Source organism: Eubalaena glacialis, chromosome 3 (genome assembly GCF_028564815.1).
Source record: "Eubalaena glacialis isolate mEubGla1 chromosome 3, mEubGla1.1.hap2.+ XY, whole genome shotgun sequence".
NCBI lineage: Eukaryota > Metazoa > Chordata > Mammalia > Artiodactyla > Balaenidae > Eubalaena > Eubalaena glacialis.
Window position 1 is genome coordinate 142,118,440 of NC_083718.1, and position 27,675 is coordinate 142,146,114.

The following is a 27,675-nucleotide window of genomic DNA, read 5'->3' on the forward strand; positions in this document are numbered from 1 at the left end:
AAACAACTGTAAATATTCTAAAAGCTACTGAATTGGACACTTTAAGTAGATGTATGGTAATGTGGATTATATCTCAATAAAGTTGTTGTTTTTTAAAAAGCTCTAAACTTACACATAGTGTGACTCTGAGTGATTTGCTAATAAATCACATTTCAGAAGGTCTTAGCTAGTATCCTATCCTTAAAAACAACTGAAATAAAAACAATAAGAATTAAAGTAAAACACAAAGATGCAAGGTATCTGTAATCTAATTTTTATTTGCATGGTGTAGTTCATGGGCTAATTTTATTATGCTTCATAACCCAAATATATTCCTTATACCAAATATTACATTATGACATATAACTGGGGGGAGGGAGGAATCTGAGCAAAATGCCATAAAGATGTATCACTGTCATAATTAAACCAGACCCTTATTGAGGTAAAAAAAAAAAAAAAAAAAGGTGGAAAAACAAAATACCTCAGGAGAGCATGCTATTCTGGAATTAAAGGATAAACAAAGGGCTTTAAGAGACCGTCCACATGAGGTTCCATTCACATCTCTGTTACAGCACTAAAAAGCCAGGTGTCAAACAAGTCAATTATATTCTGAATTCCTAGGACTTAATTGACATCAAGAGACATGTCTATTGTATGACTCTCATTGCTTCACTCTCTTATGTTACAGAAAGTCATTCCAAATCTTCTGCTCCCTGCAGTTTAAAACCATAATTGAAAGAGTGAACGCCAACAGGATAGAATCACCCAAGTGATATAAAAGCATTTAACTTCTGGGATCGAAGGTGAACAAAGCAGGACTTTCTGGAGACTGTGGCAAATCCCCCTGAGGATCAAAACTTTTAGATAAAGTAATGGGTGGCATATTGAGAAAGAGATGTCAAGCTGTTCTGGACAGAATGCTCTGAAACTGCGATGGTACAGTTCAGGAGAAAGGGTACCTCTGAGGCACCAGGAGCACACCTGGGTTTTCAGTGCATCCCCATGTAACTATGTGAGTCACATACCTTCTTTCATTAATTTGCCCCAAATACTGAATTTCTATAATGTGCCAGGCCAAAACAAAGGGTAACTAGCCTCATGGAACTTAGAGATTTGGTGGGGGAGACAGATTAATCTAATAAGTATATAAATAATTACATTTTGTTAATACGATGAAAGAAAAATACAGGAATAAGTATTAGAAGAAGGAGTCAGGCAAGGTTTTCCAAATAATGCGACATGAAGCTGAAATCAGCAGAAGAGATATTATCTCCTTTCAAAGGCTCTTCTGAGAATGCACTTAAAGAGCTAGGGAGAATTTATGGCACATAGTAGGTATTCAATAAACTGTGGCTACTACCATATAGTTACTAAAATTGTGGTAATAAAAATACAAAGGAAACTACAAATATGAGAAGAGATTGGGAAAGAATATTCATCTACATTTGTTGATCCATCGTCAGAAAGAACGATAATAAAGATATGGCATCTTTCCAACAGCCAACTGAAAATTTGGGTCAGGATATCAGAGTGAGTTTAAGGCCAGAAACAAAGATTAGAAAGTCACCATGTGATAGTGAACTGAGTGATCATTTCATGCACTCAATGATCTTAAACCTCTGACAGGGCAATCGAGCTTTAAATTTAGGTATTAAAGACTATACCATAAAGTAAAAAGTTCTGCACCACTGATACCTCCCTTTGACAAATCCTGCAGGTCTGATAATAGTAGTTTGGTCAACAGCTAAGCATTTATGTGGATACTGTTTCTTAATTTTTAACTGTTTCATAATTCTTAATTAAAGTTCAAGAAATTTTCATTATTAAGATGGTTGTAAGACTTCTTATGGAAATTAGACACTAGAATGTCATATGTTCAACTATGCAAGATGAGTGATCTATAATATAAATGCCTGTTATGTAACACCCTCTCTATAACGGTATACCTGGGAGATATTGCGTGTTAGGTTCCAGACCACCACAATAAAGTGAGTCACACCAATTTTTTGGTTTCCCAATGCATATAAAAGTTATGTTTACACTACACTGCAATCTATGAAGTAAGCAATAGCATTATGTCTAAAATGCAATGTACATACTTTAATTAAAAAACACTTTATTGCTAAAAAATGCTAACTATCATCTGACAATGCAGGGTTGCCACAAACCAATTAGTAAGAGACACAATCATTTGTGAAGGGCAAGCAAGCGAATCACAATAAAAGGAGACATGCCTGTGTTGGCTGTAACACTGAATTCTCACAACAACCTGAACAATAACTCCCTTGGTTATTTTACCAAGTATCCTTTCTGTTCTTCCTCAGCAACCCCACGTTGCTAAGTTCAACGGTTACTATTCTGTCTCCAACCTCCTCAACCTCTCAGAATCATTTCACAGTCGACCACGGAGGTTCAGTGACAGAACCTTTCTTGAAACACATTCTTTTAAACTACTTAATTCTACAATCTCCTCAGAGTGTTCTTATGCTAGGATGCTCTTATGCTAGGCATGTGCTGGGTTCCCTTCTTGCTGCTGTCTATACACACGTCTCTACCTCACCTGCTCCCGTGAGTTTAATACCATCCAGATCAGCAGTTTTCAGAATGTCGGCCCTGAATCAGAAGTATCAGCATCACCTAGAAATGCAAATTACTGGGTGCTCCCAGATGTAAGAAATTAGAAACTGGGGTTAGGGGTCAGCAATTAGTGTTTGAACAAGCTCAACTGGTGCTTCTGATGTACACTGAAGTTTGAAAACCACAAATTTGTGGTTTTCATACTGCAGGTTGTGACTCATTAGTCGATCAAGAAAAAAAAACGATTTGCAAACAGCATTTTAAAAAGTGAAATAAAACAGTATAGAGGGAATCCCCTGGTGGTCCAGTGGTTAGGACTCGGTGCTTTCAATGCCGTGGGCCCAGGTTCAATCCCTGGTCAGGGAACTAAGATCCGACAAGCCACGTGGTGCGGCCAAAAAAATAACAATAGTATAGAAAAAGAATAAATTCTTCGTATGTTATAAAGGTAAGTTATATTTCATGAAACTTTTGTTTCAATTATATATGCATGTTAGTGTGTGTGTCTGTGTGTACGTGCACATCTATATTCGGTTGTTAAATAAAATATATGTTATTTTACTGTGGATCACAGTCTGAAAAAAAATCTGATCGATATGATGACTAAAAAGTCAGCTGTTTTGTTCCTTCTTGTCATTTGGGTCCTACCTTGCTTGGCCTTCCTTACCCATTCCACTTAATGTTGCCTCCTCCAAGGGACTTATTCTCACACTACCTTGTTTTATTTAGTTATTTACAGTACTTATCAATATTTAAACTATCTTATTGTTTATAAGCTTTCTCCCCCTCTAGAATATAAGTTAATGAGAGATCTTGTTCACTGCTGTGTTCCCAACACTTAAAACAGTGTCTGCCCACCTAAAATACCCACTAAATAAGTATTTCTTGACCAGATGAACTTTGTAAATGAGTAACTTACCAAAGCTCACCTAAGTTAGATTAAACTACACTTTAGAATCATGAGTATCTCACGTCGGTGATCTCTCTAATATAATCATCACTTCCTGGTAGGCCTACAGCTTGGATTCCAGCCTTCCACTTCCTAGTCCTGGACCATGGGAAAGTTATGTAATCATACTTTCACCACTGTAAAAAGAAATGCTTAGTTTTGGGACAATAAGAATCTGATAAAACAGTGAACCAATTTGCTTTTAGTTTTGGAAAGATAAGCAGAGTATTCATTTAATAAGAGTTAAGGAGCAAAGAAAAATTCACCAGATCCATATCAAGAGAAATACAGGAAAGCTAGAGGCTTTAGGTTTATCTACATTTTAAATGTGAACCATCTCATAGCTCCACACGGTTCAAACCCTTCTGGAGAAGGTTAACAGAAAATTCAATGGGAAGGGAAAAAATGGAGAGCAAAATGAATGGAAAGTCATATTCACAGCCCAAATTTGCTGGAGAATTTGTGAAATGTCATAGTTAGGAGATGAATTTGATACTAGAAGTCTATACAGTAAGTCCCCTACATACGAACCTTCAAGTTGCCAGCTTTCAAAGATGTGAACATGCATTTGCATGTCCAATCACGTAAGTTAGTTCACGTGTGTTATGTACATTGTCACGTGTGTGCATCCTCCACAAGTGGTTGTGCTTTTGTGTACTTTACTGAAAGGTACTGTATAGAGTACAGTAGTACAGTATCTGTATTTCAAACTAGATCTGTAAGAGGACGACTTCTTTGAATTCCTTGCTGTGAAACACAAGGAGTTTACTAATGAAGACCTGATGGAATTGGAGGCCCAGAGAAAGGATGAAGAGAGACAAGAGGAAGAAGTAACTGAAGAACCAAAGACATTCATGATGCAGGAAGTGGCAAGGGGATTTTCTTTATTTGAGGAGGCACTGTTAGTTTTTGAGGCACAGGACCCGAATGTAGAATGGTACACGAAGGCTGCAGCAGCCGTTCAGAATGCAATCCAGTGCTACTGTGTCATCTATGATGAGAAAAAAAGACTTACTACCCAGACATCACTGGATCTTTTTTCAAGGGGTTAGATAGAATTGAATCCAGCAAGGAACCAGAACCTGTGCCATCAACATCAGGCGTGAGTGAAACTGCAGCTTGCCCTCCATCTCCTATGGCTGACGATCCTTCAGCTCTACCATCTCCCATCTCCTCTCTCTCCTCCAGTCAGTAACTCTTCTTGCCTATTTACTTGATGCCAGCCCCTGTATGCCAGCTGTTGTACCGTACTACTGTACTCTTCAAGGTACTGTACTGTAAGATTAAAAATGTTTATTTTTTGTGTTTGTTTTTTACGTATTATTTGTGTGAAAAGTATTATAAACCTATTACAGTACAGTACTATATAAGCTGATTGTGTTAGTTGGGTACCTAGGCTAACTTTGTTGGACTTAACGAACAAATAGGACTTAACGAATGTGCTCTCAGAATGGAACTCATTTGTATGTAGGGTACTTACTGTATCAGCTTTCAGTGTAAATCACTGCCCTTCCTGAACCCCTCTAACTCTGTGAATATGTGCTGTGAACACACATGTACACATGGTCTTGGAACTCTGGGGAACTGCTCTGCCTATCTAATGGTATCAAAGTAATATTCACTAGATAACCCCAAGTCACTTTGTTCCTATTTCTGGGATAGTAATGTTTTAAGTAATGGGAAGAGAAGATGACAGACAGTACCAGCTCTGGAGTCAGAGTGCCTGGATCTAAACTCCATGTCCACTATTTATTAGCTGTGTAATTTTTGACATATTCCTTAATTTCTCTGAGCCTGTTTCTTTATTTGTACATTTAGAGACCTCACAAAGTTATTATGTTGATAGAGTTATTAACACACATGAAGACGTGGCACATGGTAAACCAGAGTGTTTACTAGGTATCACAATCCTTATACTAAGTTCTTTAAATGCTTTTTTTTTTTTTTTTTAATAAATTTATTTATTTATTTTTGGCTGCACTGGGTCTTTGTTACTGTGCGCGGCCTTTCTCTGGTTGCGGTGAGCGGGGGTTACTCTTCGTTGCGGTGCGCGGGCTTCTCATTGCGGTGGCTTCTCTTGTTGCGGAGCACGGGCTCTAGGCATGCGGGCTTCAGTGGTTGTGGCGCGCGGGCTGTAGAGCACAGGCTCAGTAGTTGTGGCGCACGGGCTTAGTTGCTCTGCGGCATGTGGGATCTTCCCGGACCAGGGCTCGAACCCATGTCCCCTGCCTTGACAGGTGGATTCTTAACCACTGCGCCACCAGGGAAGCCCCTTTAAATGCTTCTTCTTCTTCTAATGCTCATAGCAATCCTGTGAGGCAGATTATTATAAGGCATCCCCTCTCCTCCATATCGATAGGAAAGTGTGAGCCATGAAGAGGTTAAGAAACTTGTCTATGAATTCACAACTAAGTGGTAGAGCTAGGATTAGAATGTAATCTTAGTCACATGCTTAAACGAGGTTTCCTAACCACCATGCAAATATGGGCATTCTAGTATCCCAGAAAATTATGAATAATCAACAAGCCATCTCCACTCTGCTGCAGCTGCCCTACTATATCAAAACAAGGGATTACATTACACAAACGCACACATATATCAATCATATCCATCATGTGTTGGTCTTCCAAAGAGGTTGAGAACCAAGGCACTGCAGTACCTTTATGAAATTTTGTTTCCATGCCTTTGTATCCTCCCTTCCAGGCTGGTGACCCCACAGAGAAAAAAAGGAGCTATGTTTCATTTGTCTCACAGAAGACTCACTTAGCACTGTTAGTGAAAAGCAGTTGGTTTTCAACAGAGATTGTTGAATAAATGAAAATGCATGAGAAAGCGTTCTGCAAAATCACAAAGTACAAACCAAGTTTTTATAAAGTCAACTTAATTGTTATATAGTTATATTTATTTTTATATTTCATTTATATATTATTATATTTAGAAAAATATAAAGTTATAGTCAACTTTATAATACTTGTTGAAGATTCACAATACGCCAGGCTAAAGTCCTTATCGCCTTATCTTAATCTTCATCACAACCCCTTTGAAGTAGGTACCATTATTTTCATAGAAGAGGGCATGCTTAAGGTCACACACTAGGAAGTACTGGAGCCAGAATTTTAACTCTTTCAATTTCTGTATCAAACTCCTTTTCTATATAATAGAAGGAAAAATATTATTTTAAAATATGTAAATTTGAAAAACCCATGAAATTCACCCATTCAAATATATAATCCTGTAGGTTTCAGTATAGTCACAAATTGTGCAACCATCATCACAATCTAATTTTAGAACACTTTCATCACCCCCAAAATAAATTCCATACACAACAGCAATCAGATCTAAACTACATATACTTTACATACAAAAAAGATACGTAAATTCTTTTAAATAAAACCTCCATTAAATATATGTGTGAATGTATATTTGATACAACTAATGCAAAAGGACGTCATGAAATGACGTCTAAAGGAAAAATTATGACTTCGTTGGCCCTCTGTAATTTTGCATTGGCAATATCACCATCCATTTGAGGAGGGCACGTAATCAAGGCCTAAAATCTACATTCAACTCTGATTATTATGGGTCAAACTCCAATTTCAAGGACTTCTTAGCATTTTTGTGATCATAACCAAATAGTAAGACTAGGAGGGAATGTAGATAAAAGTTTACCACCCAGCTGCCTTTGATACTCACTCTGTTATATTAGTGTCAAAGACAAAAACTTAGGAAATAAAGTCACAGAAGTTTTGGAGATGTAAACTTTCTTTTTCAGCGAGATATGTTCATGCACATTTTCTAAGAAGCTATACCACTGTATTTGACAATTTACAACAATCATTAAAGCATAATTTAATAAATTCTGCATCCACCCCAAATAATGGAAAGGAACTCACTGTCGGTAAATGCATATTCTTCTTCAGTTTCATCACTGTCATCAGAGGGAGCTTTATAAGGAGGCGGCAGTTTCATTGGAGGTGGAGCAGTTCCTCGCCTCTGAAGATGCAAAATTTGAGAGAAGGGTTAATTGTCTTTGTATAACCTCTTCTTCAATGACAAACAGGATAAAAAAGATAATCTGTAAATATTTTGACTCTATCCAACTTCCATCACATCACTAGGATTGTAAAATAAATACAATTCATTCTCTTATGTTTATGTTATTATGTAAAAGTGACTCTGTGATGTAAACACACCAATACAGAAAACAGGAATTCAAAAGCACAGTTCTTAAGACTGTTAACCTACCCAGAAGAATGAATTCCTTTCTCCAGTGACAAACTCAATTATATGTACTTTCTTTACACTGCTGAGGCTTAGTTTTCTTTGTTTCTGACCAAATAACTCAAATGAAAAACATTTCAAAAATAAGCCTAAATGTAAAAACTACCCAATGTGTTAACCCTACAATTATTTAAACTTTTTATTCAATTGTAGAAGGTACAGATTTCATTCTTTAAAAACTACCTGAAATACCAAGATTTTCTAACCAAAGAGGTATTCATCTACAATTTATAAAGAGTCAACACACATTTTAATGTTTTAAAAAAGAAAAAGAAAGCTTTATGATGAATATTTTTTGTATTTCTGTATAAGTATTCTTTAAATTTACACACCAAACGATACAGCACATCAATATTTGGTTCAAATAGGCTTAATTAAAGTAGACTTTATGATCAGATTACCTTCACAGAATGTTGACATTTTCTTGAACGCTGGGAAAAAGAAAACATGCCAAACTATGGAGAGATCCAAGCTGCTGGAAAGAATGGAAGCCGATACACACAAGCACTCCACAAAGGCCAAAATAACCAGATTAAGATTTGTTTTGCTACAGGATTTCAATAAAGTACAATCAATTATGCTATATAGGACAAAGCCACTAATGGCAGGATACACTTCAGTAAATGGACAATGACCGGCCCATTACAGAAAGCAGGCATGTAATAAATTCCTCCAAAATAGAAAACACTATTTGGGATCCATAAAGAAAAACACACACCCAAATTTATTTAAGATAATGTCTAACCAAAACAGTACTTTGTACATTTATAGAAAATCCAAAAATCAATAAAATGCAAGAGTGATGAAGGAAGAGAAGATGCCAAATACAAAGTACTTGTTAAGCAACAAAAGAATTCAGAAATGTGATCATGGTGTCTCTTTTAATCCTTGTTTGAAAAAACTTAAAAGTGAGTTAAATGAAGAATAATAAAGGCAGACGAATTTTCAGCAAAACTTTTCCTCAGAACCAGGTCATTCTAAGTGAAAGACAATGCCCAGAACAAGGACAGCCAGCTTTTAAAATAGTATTAAGAGATACAAATTCTCTTTAATAGCACTTTAAAAAATATATTTCAGGGGAAATTTTTTTGCAACTGATTTATTTAACTTCTACCAACACCCTCAGAAAAAATGTAGGATAAGCATATTCTGGGCCCCCTACGGTATGAATTTGGGTTGCCAGATACCCGGGCATCTTTCTACCATACATGGGAGAAGGATGTAGGCAGGTCCAGGCTCTCCCTGTGGCAACAAAGGCTGAAGCAAGGTATGCACAGGGAGGGCCAGATGAACAGCACCTCCATGAGGGCAGAGAACAACACAGATCGTATGGCATCCTCGGCTCTGAGAAGAGTGCTCTTAACTATCTGCTGAACGAGTAAATAACTGGTTGTCACTCATGTTGTTTAGGTTCCCTGACATACTAACTTTTAGAAAAATGACAATGACATAAATCATTCTTGTACAAGAGCACCGCATGTTAGCTTTGTCTGGTAGAAATGTAAATTATTCTAGCAAATTATTACAGTTGCATTGCCCTGTGAGACGTTAACCAGTTTTGCATCTAAATTTGAATCTTACTTAAACATTTTTTCTTTCAGCAATTATAAATACTCTCTCCAATTCTCTCTGAACTAGGCTAACCACCTTATTGGTTCTTTTGTTAATGATTTAAATAAACACCTGGCACCTGCACATTCTGCACAATTTCATAGAGCATGTTTTTATTTTTTCTTACATTATACTTGTCAGTCTTGGTAGACTCACCTTCCAGAACCAATGAAACTGTGATGCCTGAGATACACAATCCATGAGCTGTTTAAACTCATACACATGATTTCCTGGTTCCGACAGTAAATCCCCAGAGGCAACAGAACTTTGCCTTTTTGACTGTTTCTCCATTTTTTAATTTCCAATTCTTTGTTTTTGTTTCTGATACTAAGCTAAGTTTGGTTCTGATTTGTACTTTGGCTGTAAGTTATTCACCATTAGTAGAAGCGACCAATGAAGTTTGGCTTTATGATCTGGCAATTAATATTTGTTGGGATGATGAGGACCTATCATATATTGTTCTACAAGCATCTATTCTCTCTTGATTGAAAGACAACAGCAAACATATTTATTTATTAGTCTTTCTGTTTGCCTGGTTGTGCTTTTGTACAAGAACATGTCTTGGTTCCATTGGAAAGAACAGCTTTTTGTCACACAGACCAGAGTTTTTGCATTTCTGTGTCTACATTTGACATATGGCTAAAGTTGTAGGATGGAAGCCGAAAGTGCTCTGGGTATCTGAAATGGAGAAAAGCTCCTACCTCATGGTGAGCATGAAATATTTTGCTACCTTCAGGGGGTATTAAAAACTTAGTCTCTTAAAGCAGCAGTCCCCAACCTTTTTGGCACCAGGGACTGGTTTCGTGGAAGACAGTTTTTTCACAGACTGCAGGGGGGCGGGGCGGGGCGGGGGGCCGCGGGGAATGGTTCAGGCGGTAATGCGAGCAATGGGGAGTGATAGAGAGCAGCAGATGAAACTTCGCTCGCTTGCCCGCCACTCACCTCCTGCTACGTGGCCTGGTTCCTAACAGGCTGAGGACCAGTAGCGGTCCGCGGTCCAGGGGTTGGGGACCCCTGTTTTAAAGAATCTCTTTCTGATTGGTTATAGAGACTAATAAGCATTATTTAAATCTAATATTCCCAGAGTTTTCCAGAAAATAGTGAAACTATAACTTATATTACTTTAGATGTGCCGGCCTTTAAATAAAATCTCTTTTCACAGAAACCACTAACTCAGAAGCATTTTTATATAAGAATCTAGATTTACAAAGTCAAAGAGATTTGGTAATTTTTATTAGAAACACCTATACCTTCTTCCTGATCTCCTTGATCTTATTGGTGTGGAATATAAAACAAAAATATATAAGACAATAAAAATATTTATACTAATGTTGCATGATGCCCACATGTCTACATGCTGTGCATGTTTGTGTGTGTGTGTGTATCACAAATGTTTGCACATTAACCTGAGTATTATCAGCCAATTCTAAAGACTAGCACAATATGGAATATCACTGATGGAAAAAAATACATAAAAGGAATTACTTCCATCAATAATAATTGTTAAAGAGACAGTTTAGTCATCACTGACCTCCCTACTTTGGGAAAGTCTCCTTGCCTGTTCTCCCTTAGCACCCTGGGCATATTTCTGTCATACCAATTATACTTCTGTTTATTTCACTACATGTCACATTCATCTATGCACCTCTTGGAGTGAAGGTGCTCTGTCATTCCAGGATGTAGAATAATGCTTGGTGCACAAGATAGAATTCCAGAGAAGAATAATATAGTAAAGTACATCCTGTAATCACTGAAACATCATCCTGTAATGGAGATGTAGATTCTGGTATGATCAATTAACTCACAAGTGGGAGTGCTTTGGGGGCAGTAATCACCTCTGAATTCTCCAAAGAATTCACTTACTTGGTTAAGTATCATCTACCTGTGAGACCCAGAACACTGCCTGGAACCTAATAGACACATGATACATTATTTACTGAATGAATAAAGAATCCTAAAAACAAAACAAACATCTCTGGCTTTAGGTCACCAGGGATTGGCACATGCTATCTGGGCAAGTGCCACTTTCCTGTGCTCTACTTGACCTTCTGATTTGGGGTTTATGGTTGCAGTGTTAACTATTGCCATGTCAACTTAGTGATTACTTCTTCTCTATACCAAGGAACTCAGCTGGATAGACTTACACTGACTTTTGGTATTACCAGGTTCTTACTGGATTTTTAAAATTTGAATGCAGATATCCTTGCTATGTATGGAAATTCAATTTGGTTTAATGGAACAGGTCAAAGTTGATAAGAATCACACATTTATCTTTTTCTTCTTGAAATCTTGTGCGGAATATTCCTTAATCAAATTACCTTATTCCCCAAAGTAATTAAATTAGTAACCAGTTTGTTCATCTGTGTGTTTATTGTCTGTGTCCCCACAGACTGATCCGTTGTCTGTTTCCTTTTTGATGTTATATCCACTGACTGTAGCACAGTAACTGGCACACTATAGGTTTCCAATAAACATTTGATGCATGTTCAGATATTTGAATCAACATATGAATCAACACAGTTCCAATAATAGGACAGTCTAAATATTCTGAGAAACCCTTCTTTAAAAAAAAAACAGATAAAAATTCAAAAATATGTTTCTGTAACTAAGGCCAGAAACAACCATAAATTCCAAATCAGAAGGTAAATCCTCAGAGGGCATGTGCCAATCCCTAGTGACCTAAAGCCAGAGATTTTGTTCTGTTCTGTTTTTAGGATTCTTTATTCATTCATTAAATATGTATTGTGTGCCTATTAGGTGCCCAGTAGTGTTCTGAGCAATGCGGATAGAGTAATTATGAAATAGATTATCTCGCTGCCCTCATGGAGCTTATATTCCAGTCCCTTTCATATGCCATATTTTGTAGGTCTTCAGGTCTTGTCCCCAGATTGCTTTAAAGTTAGCAGTCACTGAATTCTATATTGTTTGCTTTGCCCTACTAAAATGCAAGCTCCAGAAAAACAGGGAATTTTTGTTTGTCTTTAATAGCTTCACTGCAGTATATTGAAGTATAACTGACATAAAAAAATTGCACAGATTTTAAAGTGTACAATTAGAATCCACTACCACAGTCAATACAATGAACATATAACCATCACACCCAAAAGTTTCTTCGTGACTCTTTTTAACCACCCTCTTTCCCACCCCTTCCCCTGGCACCCTGTTCTCCTGAACCACTGATCTCCTTTTTGTCGCTACAGGTTGTATTTTCTAGACATTTATATAAATATAATCATGCAGTATCTACTCATTTTTATCTAGTAAAAGCTAGGAATTTAATTAGTCCATAGTTTCTATTTGAGGTCAAACAAGGTGGGAAGTAGGGCTAAAGATATCACCCTCCCAAACCCCAATTCCTACAAATAAAGCCTGTACCTCTAAAAGGTTGAAGTATTCTGCAAGTAATGACTTGCAATCTGTACATAACTAACACTTCTGCAAACAATAACCATGGTCATTATTAGAATCTACATATTGTCTATGTTTATTAGCGGTTGCCAAAATCAAACCACAGAATCCTGAACACCCAGTGGTATGCTACTGTTAATCTGAATATAATGTTTGTGATTAAGATCTGAACTCAAAGAAGGTGGCCAACCAGGATAAAACCGACAGTTCTATAATTTGGTAACCAATTCAATCCTTTTCAAGAACCCTCTCCCCAAATCTTCAAGGGGTCTTGATTGGCCTCCATGCACATTTCTGTAAAGTGTTCCTAGGTGTTCAATTCAGTCATAGCTTTTTTTTTTCTTTAATGGGGTGAAACCTGCAACGGGTGAAGTTAAAAACAAATAAACAAATCAAACAAACCAAAATCTTGATTGCAGAAGACAGTAGGAATATTTCCTGGCCTTGGCCTTAGCTTGAGATGGAAGAAAACCAAAAAAAAAGAAAAGAAAGAAAAGAAAAAAGGTGCCCCTGAGAATTCATTATAAGCCCAGACTCACTAGACGGGAGACCTGAATTCATTCCGTGTGTGGCTCAAAAATATCCAAGACAAAATACCAGGCAAATACGAAAAGAAAGCTGGCCTAGTTTCAGAGATATTGGATGAAACAGATATTAAGGCATTTCTTAATAATGACACATATTAATAAAAAGATCAATTATATCCCTATGAGGATATAAAATTTTTTAACTTGTAGACACCTAATAAATTAACTTGAAAAAAAAATGTAAAATAACAAATGAAAAACTACATGAAAAAAATGTAAAATAACAACTGAAAAACTATAAGATGATTAATTTAACCATAAAAATGGAAGACTGTTAAGTTACTCTGACCAAAAAAATCATTAAGAATATAGAATATCTTAATAACTCAGTTAGTTTGCCCTAATAACTTTGTATAAAAATCTGTAACCAATAACTAGATAATAGTTATCCTTTTAAATCACAATTATACATTTACAATAACTATGTGCTAGGCCATAAAAATGTCTCAACCAATATAAAAGATATTATATAAAACAAAATCTCTGGTTATAACTGAAATATGTTAGAAAAAAACAGCAGTAAGTTTTTAAACATATTTGTAGGGAAATTAAAAATACGTTTTAAAATAAACCTGGGTAAAAAATACATCATCTGGAAGATAAAAAAAAAAAAACTTAGTACTAAACAAACTTGATATCTTGGGATCTAGAAAAAGAGGACCTTAGAAGGAAATTTATGGTCTGAAATGACTATTTTAGAAAAAAAGAATGGTTAAAAATTAATAAATTCTACAACTATCTAAAGATTATTAGGTGGGGGGAAGGAAATAAACCCAAATAAGACAACATAAAAATGAGAACAAAATTAACTAAGCAGAATAAAGATATAACAGAGAAGACTAACAGCTGAAAACTTAATTCTTCAAAATGAGGAATTAAATGAAACATTACTTTCAAGATTAATAAAAAATAAACTATATTCATAATGAAAAAGAACTACTTCGAAGAGAACACAGATAATACACGTTAAGAGAATAAACAACTTTATACCAACAAATGCAAAAATTAGGTGACATCAATATTCCTAGAAAAGAGTCAGTAATCAAAACGGGCTCTAAAAGGAACAGAAAATCTGAATAGCTCAGTAACACAGGCCCTTGATGGCTTCATAAGCTAATCTGACCAAACATTTAAGGCATGGATAATTACTATTTTACACAAACTCTCAGAGAACTGAAAAGAAGTACTCCTACTATTCATTTTAGTAGTCTTCTATAACCAAAACCAGACAGGATAGTATATAAACGGAAAATTCCAGGCCAAACTCGTTAAAAATCACAGATGTAAAAATTCTAGAAGAAATAATACTAGCAAACAGGCAAAAAAGATCATGACCAAATTAATTTAAGATTGGTTTAACATTACAGAATCTATTAATATAATTCACCACATTAAGGAATTCAAGGAGAAAAAAAATCACATACAAATTATTTCAGTGAATGTAGATAATACATTTGGTAAAATTCAATGTCAATGCCATTCGTGATAAAAATTCTTAGCAAAATAAGAATGAAAGGGAATACTTCCGTAACCAAAGGATAATCTACAAAATCTTACAGCACACATCATATTCAATGGTTAAATATTGAAAGCAATTTCTTAACTATCAGGACGTAACACAATAAGAATGTTAGCTCTTATTACTTCCATTAAACACCACAGAGGTCTTAGCAGATATAATAAAACAAGGGAAAAAATACTGGAAAGGGAAGAAGAAAACTGCTTTTATCCAAAGTGGTTATTATTATCCATATAGAAAATTCAGAAATGAAAATCTACAGACATAGTACTAGAATTTGGGATTCATATTCTTATTAAAAATCATATATATATATATATACATATATATATGTGTGTGTATATATATATATATATATATGTGAAGTACATACACCAAGACACTAAAAGCATACATCAAGACACTAAAAGCTTCTATATAAAATATTTAATAAGTTTATCTTTAGGTGGTGGGTTTATGAGAGATTTTAACTTTTTTATTTCAGCATTTTGGTTTTCCCAGTGTCCTGAACCGGATTATTTTATAAAAGAATAAGAGAATAATGTTACAAGATGTCAAAAAATATATAAAACTCAATTTTATATCTACACATTAGCAACAGAAAATGCGATTTAAAAATATTTAAAAGCAACACAAAATATAAGGATTTCTAGGAATAAACCAAAGATTTACAATGCCTTTCTGAAGAAAATGATAACAATTAATTATAAGAAATAAAAGAGGAATTTAATAAACAGAAAGACATACCAGGTTAATGGTTAAGAAGGCTCAATATCATAAAGATGTAAATTCTTTACAATTTATAGATCTGACACAACTCCAATCAAAATTGCCAAAGAGATTTTTTGGTAGAATTTGACAAGCTAATTACAAAATTTATATGGAAAAGAAAAAGGACACAGATAGGTAATACACTTCTAAAGAAAAAAGAAATATGTAAAGGAGATTGCTCTACTAGAAAACAAGATTTATTATTAGGCTTTAATAATTTAGGTAGGGCAGCATTTGTGCTGGGATAAACAAATGGAACAAAGAGAAAGCTCAGAAACAATCTTCCCCTGATAACCTGAGATATGACAGAGGTTGTGGTGCAAAGGAGGGCCTATTTAAAAGAGTGGGATAATTATTTATCTTTATGGGGAAAAATGAAAATCCATCCTACCTGACACCATATCCTAAGATAAATTTTATATCAACTCATTCTACTAGAATAGAGGTGGGGAAACAGGAGTGGAGGATTAACTCTGATTGACAGTAAGAAACGTTTTCTCAGGAGAGATGACCTTTGACCTGCTCCTTCGAGAATGAAAAGGAAGAGCAATGTGGAAAATGGACTTCCAGGCTGAGGGAACAGCAAGATCAAAGTCCGAGAAACTTTCTGGGAATGGACAGACAACCAGCCCAGCTGAACAGGAAAGACAGAGAAAGATGATGATGGCTGATTGGTGCGTCATGACATTTTTACACCTATACTCCACTAGGCCTTCATCCAGGCCAGAATCAGTCATGTTCACAGAAGGGAAATATTATAACTACAGTACTTCTATCCTGATACTCATCAAAAAACCACTTATTAATTGCAGCTCAGATATGCAAAAAGGAACCAAAAACATTTTTTAAAAGCTTGCGAGGTTAGGTTACCTTTTCTTTTTTTTCCTGGGTGTCTTGGTCCTGGTTATTAGTGATTTTTTTGGCCTTGTTATGTGCACTAGGAATGACCTACCACCACAAAAACAAGGAAGGGGGAGAAGGAAAACATTTAAATGTCACAATCATTACGTGGCTTTAATTTTTTTAAAAAACAATTAAAATCCTACTTAACTCTCTAACTTCACCTAAAAAGTAAAGACACGAGAAGTACAATTCAAGGCAAACAATACAATTTTGGAAATCTAACAAGCTATAAAACCCAAAATGTGCGTGTGTGTGTGTGTGTGTATGTGTGTGTGTCTGTGTAGCATCAAGGGGCAATAAATTCACAGGCTTGTGTAGATCCAGAAAGTGAAGATGAAGACTAAGAAGGTCACAATACTTACTGTTATCCAAACATCTCATTTTGCAAAATACACTTTTAAGGGTAAGCAAAGTTAATTCCTAGAACGCTGAATGCAACATTTATTTCATAGATCTACCTTATTCATCATTGTACCCCAGTTCAAGTATTATATCTAGCACTGTGCACATTCAATAAATATTTCACTGCTAGCATATAAATAAATTACAAAGCTATTTACACTCCTGGATAAAAGGTCAATGAGAGCGGGAATTTAGTGTTATTTATCACTATAACCCTGTTGCTCAGAAAAAGCCTAATACATAGTAGTGTTGAATAAATGTTTATAAATGAGTCAAATAGTTCAATTTCATAGAAATAATTTTAATTCTTAATGGTGCCAACATCATAGATTACTTTTTGATTCATTTCTTTTCGTAAAACTACCTATAAAACATCTTAGGAAAATACAAAACTGTTAGTGATTTTTTTAAAAGGATCCTTAAATAGCTAACACAAATAATGTTGGCATGAAATCTGATGACAGACATGCAAATTAAAAGGAAAAATAAATATCCTTTCTCAGAAAATTAAAGGAACTTCCTGCCTAGGGATAATTTAAAAAACAAAACCAAAAAAACACTTCTCTCTAAAGGCAATTTAAGGGACTTCCCTGGCAGTCCAGTGGTTAAGATTTCACCTTCCAATGCAGGGGGTGTGGGTTCAGTCTCTGGTCAGGGAGCTAAGATCCAACATGCTTCATGGCCAAAAAATCAAAACAAAAAACAGAAGCAATATTGTAACAAATTCAATAAAGACTTTAAATATGGTCCACATCAAAAAAAAAATCTTTAAAAAAAATTTAAAATAAAGGCAATTTAAGATTAATTCTTCTTTACTTTTAACTTAGAGTCTAAGGAAATTAATTTTGGAATAAATGAGAAAGTCTCAGAAATGTTTCACTTAAGTAAAAAACAATAGTAGTGACACAGCAACATGTTTTTGGTGCTTCCTATGTGAATAGACACTGTACTTAATATTTATTTCTCTATTTATTTATTTTTAATATTTATTTGGCTGCGCCAGGTCTTAGTTGCGGCGCACGGGATCTTCTATGCAGCATGTGGGATCTTTAGTTGCGGCATGCGGACTCCTTTAGTTGCAGCAAGACGGATCTAGTTTCCCGACCAGGGATCGAACCTGGGCCCCCTGCACTGGGAGTGCGGAGTCTTAGCCACTGGACAACCAGGGAAGTTCTCTATTTAATATATACAACAACCTAAGTCAGAGTTCAAAAACGAGTGGGTCTACAGGTATATGTTTCTTGTCCTAAAGAATTTTAAAACAGGAGCTTCCCTTGTGGCGTAGTGGTTAAGAATCCGCCTGCCAATGCAGGGTACACGGGTTCGAGCCCTGGTCCGGGAAGATCCCACGTGCTGTGGAGCAACTAAGCCCGTGTGCCACAACTACTGAGCCTGTACTCTAGAGCCCACGAGCCACAACTACTGAAGCCCACGCGCCTACAGCCTGTGCTCCGCAACGAGAGAAGCCACTGCAATGAGAAGCCCACGCACCACAACGATGAGTAGCCCCCGCTCACAGCAACTAGAGCAAGCCCACGCACAGCAACGAAGACCCAACGCAGCCATAGATAAATAAATAAATAAATAGAATTTTAAAACAAATACTTTGTCTCTCTAGAAAGTTATAATATCTGCCTACACTGGACCTACTTTCTCCTCTGAAAAAACCAGCTGAAACTGAATGGCAGAAGCTTCGTGATGGGACAAAATGTTAGCTGCCATTCACAAAGTTTACACTGTTTGCTTTTCAAAGAGTAGAGAAATATCTTTCTGTATGCACATCATTAGCAAAATTTGGAAGACAAAAGGCCCATCAAAAAGACTACATCTTGAAGAAAAGTAGGACAGCACATGTTTCTTATGAAAGTAAAAAATATATTTCTATATGACTAATACACAAAAGGTACACGTGTCCAAAAACTTTAGGTGCCATTACGAAACAATGATATTAGGGAAATACAAATGGAATACAGGAAAAAATAAAACAACACATGATAATAAATTTAATGAACTGAAGGCATGATGCCAATTTCAAAAGTGTTTGTTTTTTAATATATAAAAAAAACCCCTAATGCTACTGTGAAATGCAATTTTAACTGGAAAAAGTTACCTTGGCATAAAAACTTTCTATAGAGGTGTACAGTATAAATCATGAGTTTTGCTCTCAAATAAGCATTTACCAAGTAAATCTAAGCGGATACACACATTTCTTTCTAGCAGGCTGAAAAAATAGTTGAGAAATTCAGGAGGAAAAGCTTAAAAAAGTAATGTGTTGTTGATCCTCCTAAACCACCTGCTAAAAGCACAAATATAAAAAAATAAAATACAACTCAAAAAAAAGGTACAAATATAAACACCACTGGCTCAATTCATGGTGTTGATGAGACGTTCCATGTAACCAAGGCATGTTTAGACACAGGGCCTTGATGGAAATGACTTATTTGGGGGTTTTGAAGAAGGTCTCAAAGTTTAATGTAAACTGATCAAAAATGATTAAGAATTTGGTTATATTTTCTATTCCTGTGATGACCAATATAACTTGCAAGAATAAGTAAGCCGAAGAGAGCACCATTTGGCAAAGATTTGAAACTTGATTCCTTTCATTTCCTTATTCAACTGGAATCACTTTGCGCTTAAAAAAAAAAAAAAAAAAAGGAACAAATTATGTTCATTAATATCATCGCCATCCCTTGGCTAGAATCACAGAGAGTTCAATGCTTGATGAACCCAATGCACAATGTAACAGTCTGTGATGCTGCCTGAGGGTTAAGTAACTTGAACATGGGGCGATGCTGAAGACATTTTCCCTTTTTTTGAACAGTTGAAAGAAATTGTACTGTTTATGTCATCCAAATGAAAATTTCGACCTCAGTTCACCAACAAAGGCTGGATTAAAATCTTGGCCGTTCTGGCTGACTTTATAACCTATTAAAATGCTTTGAATATTTTTCACCGGGGCATTTGCAAGTGGCCACATAAATGTATAATTTGATTGGCTCATTCTCGCTCAAAACTGTTTCTTTGGAAGTGTCATTTGGCAGGGAATAATCTGGCCAATTTTCCTACAGAATTCAGTTTCCAGAAATAAAAGTGATGGCCTCAACGACTTTCTCAATATTTTAAGAGTTAAAAGGTGGATTCCAATAAATCTAGAATTTCAAATTGTATAAAAATGTGAAGACCTTATTCAGTTTACCTCTCTCAATTAGTCTTGATGGTGTAAACGGAGCACTAAGACTGGAAGGGGCTGTGCTGCAGTGCAGTGCACCATAGCAGAGCTGCCCAGGTGGGGTGAGGCTGCAGCCCACTGTGTGCAGGCAGGCTACAAGCGTGCTGAAATAGCATGTTGATGCCTTCGCCCTTGGGACAGCCAGACATCTGTTTACACAGTTTCCCAATAAATATTATTTTCTGTATTCCTTGACATAAAAAAAGGTTGAAAAGCACTGCATTAGAGAATTGAAAAGCAAATTTTTAAAAAAATATGCAGAGTTTTTCTACTGTTCAGAAGTGTCTATGTTTTGAACAGCTGTCTTCCATTATAAAATAAAGAAAAATAAACATTGCTTCCAGGTACAGGGCTTACGGGGCTACATATCGCAATATAAAATACACATCCTGCCACTAACATCTGTGTATCAGAGTTCTAAATTCCATACCAAACAAGTAATTTATTACAGAAAAAAAATTCTATGATTAAATACTGCTCTTTGCGAATTCAGAATCTCCAACAGAACATACAACAATGCAACACGTTTGAATTTTTACATGCCTGTAAAAATACCGACCATTTGGTGGTCCCTCTAGAATGTTTTTAACCCTGACCTACTCTGTATTCAAAGTATTTTATAAACAAAGTAACTGGTTCAGAAAGGTTAGGTAACTTGCCTCCAAATAAGCAAAACTGGTAAATAGGGAATCAAGGAATCAAAAATGGGTCTGTTAGACTCCACTGCACACTGGAATAACTCAAATTTGACCAGGAAATCAAAATCAGAGGAAAAAAGGGAAAATTGAGGTTAATAACTAAATTTTAATGAAGTTAATGCTTCCTTTAAGTAATAGTAGAATAACAGTAAAAATATATTGAAAAATACTTGGAGGCAAAAGCTTGGTCCACAGATATAGAGAATATTTTTTAAGTTTTTGAAAATATAAACTAAAGCTTACTCTTGGAGTGGATGACAAGCTCTGAACAACAAACACCACGGGGTTTCCTGCATTCTTAATGGCCTCAACTGCTTCTCTGTGAGAGGCATTCTGCAAATCTACTCCAGACACCTAAAAACACAGAAGCAATTTATTTCAATTAGAAGGGCAGCAGATCTTGTGGATAGGTTAATTCAAAGTTCATGCGTATTATCTAGTTATGAGAACAGCCAGAGTCGAATGAATTATACCAAAGCCAGAAAAAAATAAGATTGGCCAAAAAAAGCTTTGCTGTTTTAGGAGATCATGTTTAAGGATATTAATGTTTCACCTTCAAGAAAAGTAAATAAGGTAAATATCTTAATAACAATGGCCCTGGTTAAATATAATTATCCAAAATAGGCAGCTCAGTCAGTAACAGAACCTTAAAAAGCTTCTGAGCTTGTAATGTCACCTCTGTCATTATCACAGTACACAATTCTGAGTGAGGGCAGCGGGTGGGGATCTCTCTGGACTCACCTTCTCTCAAGTAAACTGAGAAGAATGACATTTTAAGCAAATTGCCCATTATCACAGTTGAGAAGCTGAACACTTCTCAAATTATATCAAAAGAGAAGTATGAAAACACCCATAGGTTCTTTCTAAAAGAGCTCTGTGTTCAACAAATTTGAGTATGTGGAATCTAGAAAAATGGTAGAGATGAACTTACTTGCAAAGCAGAAATAGAGTCACAGATGTAGAGAACAAATTTACAGTTACCAAGGGGGGGGGGGGTTGGATGAATTGGGATATTGGGACTGACATATATACACTACTATGTATAAAATAGATAACTAATGAGAACCTACTGTATAGCACAGGGAACTCTACTCAATGCTCTGTGGTGATCTAAATGGGAAGGAAATCTAAAAAAGAGTGGATATATGTATACATATAACTGATTCACTTTGCTGTACAGCCAAGAAACTAACCAACATTGTAAAGCAACTATACTCCAATAAAAATTAATTTAAAAAACTGGGGCAAGTGTAAACATCTCCTTATTATATAAATCTGAGAGAACATAACTTGTGAACATGCCCATAATCTCAAAGAGCATTCTGTATTTATCAAACATATTTACAAGAACCAATTTTTGAAACTGATAATGTAAGGAAGCCTTGGTAAAAGTTGAGGTGGTTTACAGTCAGTTGATAGCGACAATTTGTGAATATTGTTTTGCCATAAGGGGATCAAAGAAATAGGAATGTAAGTGAAGAGGGATGTGGGATCAAGTTTGGTTTTTGTTTTTAAGATGGGATAGATTACAGTAATAATGATGCAGTGGAGAGGAAAAATGAAGGGTAGAGAGGAGTGATGACTGTGGAAGCAAATCCTTGGACAGTGAAGAGGGAATGACTTCCACTGTACAAGTTAGACTGGCTCTAGATAGAAGAAACACAAGTAGTTCATTTGCTGTGACAAATACAGTCAGAAAAAAGCTTTGGTATGCAGTGGGAGCAAGGGGAAACTCTCTTTTGACTGCTTCTATTTTCTCAATGAAAGAAGAAACAAGGACCATAAACAGAGATTAAGACTGCAGCAGGAGGTATAGGAGGTTTGAAGTAGTTACCTATGAAAGTAGAAGAATGAAACAACTCGGGAAATATTACAGGGCTACAGGGCAGAATTAAAGACCCACTTGAGGGGGTGGTCATGAATTTAAAATGAGACCAGACAGCATGGGTGGTTATTTTCTCCAGTCGTGCTAGAGATCTGAAATAACCAAAAAGTTGCACTTAACTAGGATGTGGTTCTCCCAGGCAAGTTCAGTGAAAGGAAAGAGGATCAAAGGAGTTGGAAGTATATACAAGGGAGTGATAGGATGATAAGTCACTGAATCTGAGCAGAGTGAGGAAGAAAGTGAGCATGCCAGAAGCTGAGAGACAGAGAAGCAAAGGTCCTAAGGTAGGAGATAGGAGCCCGGTGTGTTAGAGGGGTTTAAAGCCAGGTGAGTCTAAAGTACAGAGAAAGAAGAGAGAACGGAAAGAGGTGAGGTCAGGGAGGCAGCTGAAGCCACCTCATGCAAAACCCAAAAGGCCATGGCAAGAACTTTGGCTTTTTATTCTAATAGGTATCAATGAAGATTTTAATGCTCTGTAAAAGCTCTTTTCCCATATGAGTTGAGGAAGGATACGAATAATAGTAAATGAAAAAAATACAGACAAAAATTAAAGTGACACATAAAAGCTGTCACAACAGTTTGATGAAGCTTCTTTCAAATAACCTGATCCCGAAAATATTCAACAGTAAGAGAAGTAACGGCTATATGAGAACTACTTCCTCCTCTAGTAATAATCAGTTTTTGTTTCCCTAACAGAGATTTCCACATTGTTAAATGAGAATCACCGAAGTCGGGAAGTTAGGAAAAAAACAGTATTCTGTCATATTACAACACAAAAATAATCTTAGTTTTTCTCAGCTTTAAAATTATAACTTAAGAGTATGTTCATTCACACAGATGAAGACCCATTTCTAAAAATTACATTAAATTCTAACTTCCTAGTTTAAAAAACTCTTCTTTATATGGACCTAAACCTTTCAGGCAATTGTTTCAAGACAAAGAGAAATGATTATTAAACTTCACTAACAAAACAAACAAGTAATGTTTTTCATAGAAAAAAGTAAACAAATGACTCATTATGCTTCACAAAATATATATTAGAGTGCAACATTTCAGGGCTGTTGTGAATTTGAAGAAATATAAATTATTAAATATGAGAGAAAACAGTGGGTTCTTATTAGTATGTGTATGAGTGATGACGATTAAATGAGAGAATATTTTATATTCAACTGAGAACAGAAAAAGATGAGAAAAAGAAACAAAATTCAAAAAGATTAAAAAAGTAAACAATCCAATTAGAAAACAGGCAAAAACACAAACAAACATTTCACCAAAGAGGGTATTGGATGGCAATCAAGCACATGAAAAGTTCTTTCTCATTAGCCATTAGGGAACCACAAATTAAAACAACAATGATATCACTATATACCTATCAAGAATGGCTAAAATGAAAAACAGTGACAACACCAAATGTTGATGAGGATGCAGAGAAACTGAATCACTCATACATTGCTGGTGGAAATACAAAATAGTACAGCCATTCTGGAAAATAGTTTGACAGTTTCTTAAAAAGGAACTTAACATACAACCCAGCAATTACACTCTTGGGCATCTATCCCAGAGAGACAAAGACTTATTTTCACTCAGGAACTTGTATACAAATGTTTATAGAAGCTTTATTCATAATAGCCAAGAACTGGAAACCACCAAAGTGTCTTTCAGTGGGTGAATGGTTAAACGGTGGTACCTCCATACCATGGAATACTACTCATCCATAAAAAGGGATGAACGAGGAGGCGCCTTCAAGATGGCAGAGGAGTAAGATGTGGAGATCACCTTCCTCCCCACAAATACATCAAAACTACATCTACATGTGGAACAACTCTTACAGAACACCTACTGAACGCTGGCAGAAGACCTCAGACTTCCCAAAAGGCAAGAAACTCCCCGCGTACCTGGGTAGGGCAAAAGAAAAAAGAAAAAACAGAGACAAAAGAATAGGGATGGGACCTGCACCAATGAGAAGGAGCTGTGAAGGAGGAAAAGTTTCCACACACTAGGAAGCGCCTTCACTGGTGGATATGGGGGCTGGGCGGAGGGGAAGCTTCAGAGCCAAGGAGGAGAGCGCACCAACAGGGGTGCAGAGGGCAAAGCAGAGAGATTCCTACACAGAGGAATAGTGCCGACCAGCACTTACCAGCCCGAGAGGCTTGTCTGCTCACCTGCCAGAGCGGGTGGGGGCTGGGAGCTGAGGCTCGGGTTTCGGGGGTCAGATCCCAGGGAGAGGACTGGGGTTGGCTGCGAGAAGACAGCCTGAAGGGGGCTAGTGCACCACAGCTAGATGGGAGGGAGCCCAGGAAAAAGTCTGGAACTGCCTAAGAGGCAAGAGACTATTGTTTCAGGGTGCACGAGGAGACAGGATTCAGAGCACCACCTAAACGAGCTCCAGAGATGGGCACGAGCTGTGGCTATCAGCGCAGACCCCAGAGATGGGCATGGGATGCTAAGGCTGCTGCTGCCGCCACCAAGAAGCCTGTGTGCAAGCACAGGTCACTCTCCACACCTCCTCTCCTGGGAGCCTGTGCCGCCCACCACTGCCAGGGTCCTGTGATCCAGGGACAACTTCCACGGTAGAACACACGGAGCGCCACAGGCTGTTGCAACATCACCTCGGCCTCTGCCACGGCAGGCTCGCCCCGCATTCCATACCCCTCTGTTCCCCCAACTGAGTGAGCCAGAGCCCCCCAATCAACTGCTACTTTGACCCCGTCCTGTCTGGGCAGGGAACAGATGCCCTCAGGTGACCTACACACAGAGGAGGGGTCAAATCCAAAGCTGAACCCCAGGAGCTGTGCAAACAAGGAAGGGTAAGGGAAAATTCTCCCAGAAGCCTCAGGAGCAGCAGACTAAATCTCCACAATCAACGCGATGTACGCTTCATCACTGGAATATCTGAAAACACAACGAATCATCCCAAAATTGAGGCAGTGGACGTTAGGAGCAACTGTAGACTTAGGGTTTGCTTTCTACATCTAATTTGTTTCTGGTTTTATGTTTATCTTGGTTCAGTATTTAGAGCCAATTACCAATAGTAGATTTCTTTTATTGATTGGGTTGCTCTCTTCCTTTTTTTGTATATATATATATTTTTTATTTTTTCCTTTTTCTTTTTGTGAGTGTGTATGTGTATGCTTCTTTGTGTGATTTTGTGTGTATAGCTTTGCTTTTGCCATTTGCCTAGGGGTCTGTCTGTCCGTTTTTTTGTTTTTTTGGTTTTTTTTGTTAGTATAGTGTTTAGCACTTGTTATCATTGGTGGATTTCTTTTTGGTTTGGTTGCTCTCTTTTTATCTTTCTTTTTAAATTACTTTTAATTTTTTTTATTTTTAATAATTTTTATTTTAATAACTATATTTTCTTTTTCTTTTCTTTCTTTCTTTTTTTTTCTCCCTTTTCTTCTGAGCCACGTGGCTGACAGGGTCTTGGTGCTCTGGCCAGGTGTCAGGCCTGAGCCTCTGAGGTGGGAGAGCCAAGTTCAGGACATTGGTTCACCAGAGACCTCCCGGCCCCACATAATATCAAACGGCGAAAGCGCTCCCAGAGATCTCCATCTCAACGCTAAGACCCAGCTCCACTCAACGACCAGCAAGCTACAGTGCTGGACACCCTATGTCAAACAACTAGCAAGACAGGAACACAACCCCACCCATTTGCAGAGAGGCAGCTAAAATCATAATAAGGTCACAGACAATCCAAAACACACCACCGGACGCGGTCCTGCCCACCAAAAAGACAAGATCCAGCCTCATCCACCAGAACACAGGCACCAGTCCCCTCTACCAGGAAGCCTACACAACCCACTGAACCAACCTTACCCACTGTGAGAACACTAAAAACAACGGGAACTACAAACCTGCAGCCTGCGAAAAGGAGACCCCAAACACAGTAAGTTAAGAAAAATGAGAAGATAGAGAAATACACAGCAGATGAAGGAGCAAGGTAAAAACCCACTGGACCAAAACAAATGAAGAGGAAAGAGGCAGTCTACATGAAAAAGAATTCAGAGTAATGATAGTAAAGATGATCCAAAACCTTGGAAACAGAATGGAGAAAATACAAGAAACGTTTAACAAAGACCTAGAAGAACTAAAGAGCAAACAAACAATGATGAACAACACAATAAATGAAATTTAAAATTCTCTAGAAGGAATCAATAGCAGAATAACTGAGGTAGAAGAACGGATATGTGACCTGGAAGATTAAACAGTGGAAATAACTACTGCAGAGCAGAATAAAGAAAAAAGAATGAAAAGAATTGAGGACAGTCTTGGAGACCACTGGGACAACATTAAACTCACCAATCTTCGAATTATAGGGGTCCCAGAAAAAGAAGAGAAAAAAAGGGAACTGAGAAAATATTTGAAGAGATTATAGTTGAAAATTTCTCTAATATGGGAAAGGAAAGAGTCAGTCAAGTCCAGGAAGCACAGAGAGTCCCATATAGAATAAATCCAAGGAGAAATGTGCCAAGACACATATTAATCAAACTATCAAAAATTAAATACAAAGAAAAAATATTAAAAGCAGCAAGGGAAAAGTAACAAATAACATACAAGGGAATCCCCATAAGGTTAACAGCTGATCTTTCAGCAGAAACTCTCCAAGCCAGAAGGGAGTGGCAGGACATATTTAAAGTCATGAAAGGGAAAAACCTACAACCAAGATTACTCTACCCAGCAAGGATCTCATTCAGATTTGATGGAGAAATTAAAACATTTACAGACAAGCAAAAACTACGAGAATTCAGCACCACCAAACGATCTTTACAACAAACACTAAAGGAACTTCTCTAGGCAGGAAACATAAGAGAAGGAAAAGATCTACAATAACAAACCCAAAGCAATTAAGAAAATGGTAATGGGAACAAACATATCGATA

At 36.8% G+C, this 27,675-nt stretch overlaps 1 protein-coding gene and 1 non-coding gene across 6 annotated transcripts in view; one reads left to right on the forward strand and one right to left on the reverse strand.

Annotated features, from left to right (window-relative positions):
• The window catches only part of PATJ (PATJ crumbs cell polarity complex component), a 350,262-nt gene that overhangs the window by 188,861 nt on the left and 133,726 nt on the right, over positions 1–27,675 (reverse strand). For 4 of the 5 annotated variants that reach the window (XM_061184131.1, XM_061184130.1, XM_061184129.1 and 1 more), the window contains exons 25-27: positions 21,158–21,268; positions 16,553–16,630; positions 7,399–7,498 (exon numbers count right to left, since the gene is read on the reverse strand). In XM_061184131.1, coding sequence (XP_061040114.1) covers positions 7,399–7,498; positions 16,553–16,630; positions 21,158–21,268 — 289 coding nt within the window. The remainder of the gene's footprint in view (positions 1–7,398; positions 7,499–16,552; positions 16,631–21,157; positions 21,269–27,675) is intronic. The other variant, XM_061184132.1, reaches the window with a different exon arrangement.
• On the forward strand, positions 2,849–2,922 carry TRNAE-UUC (transfer RNA glutamic acid (anticodon UUC)). The gene has a single exon. It is a non-coding gene; the product is annotated as a tRNA-Glu (tRNA).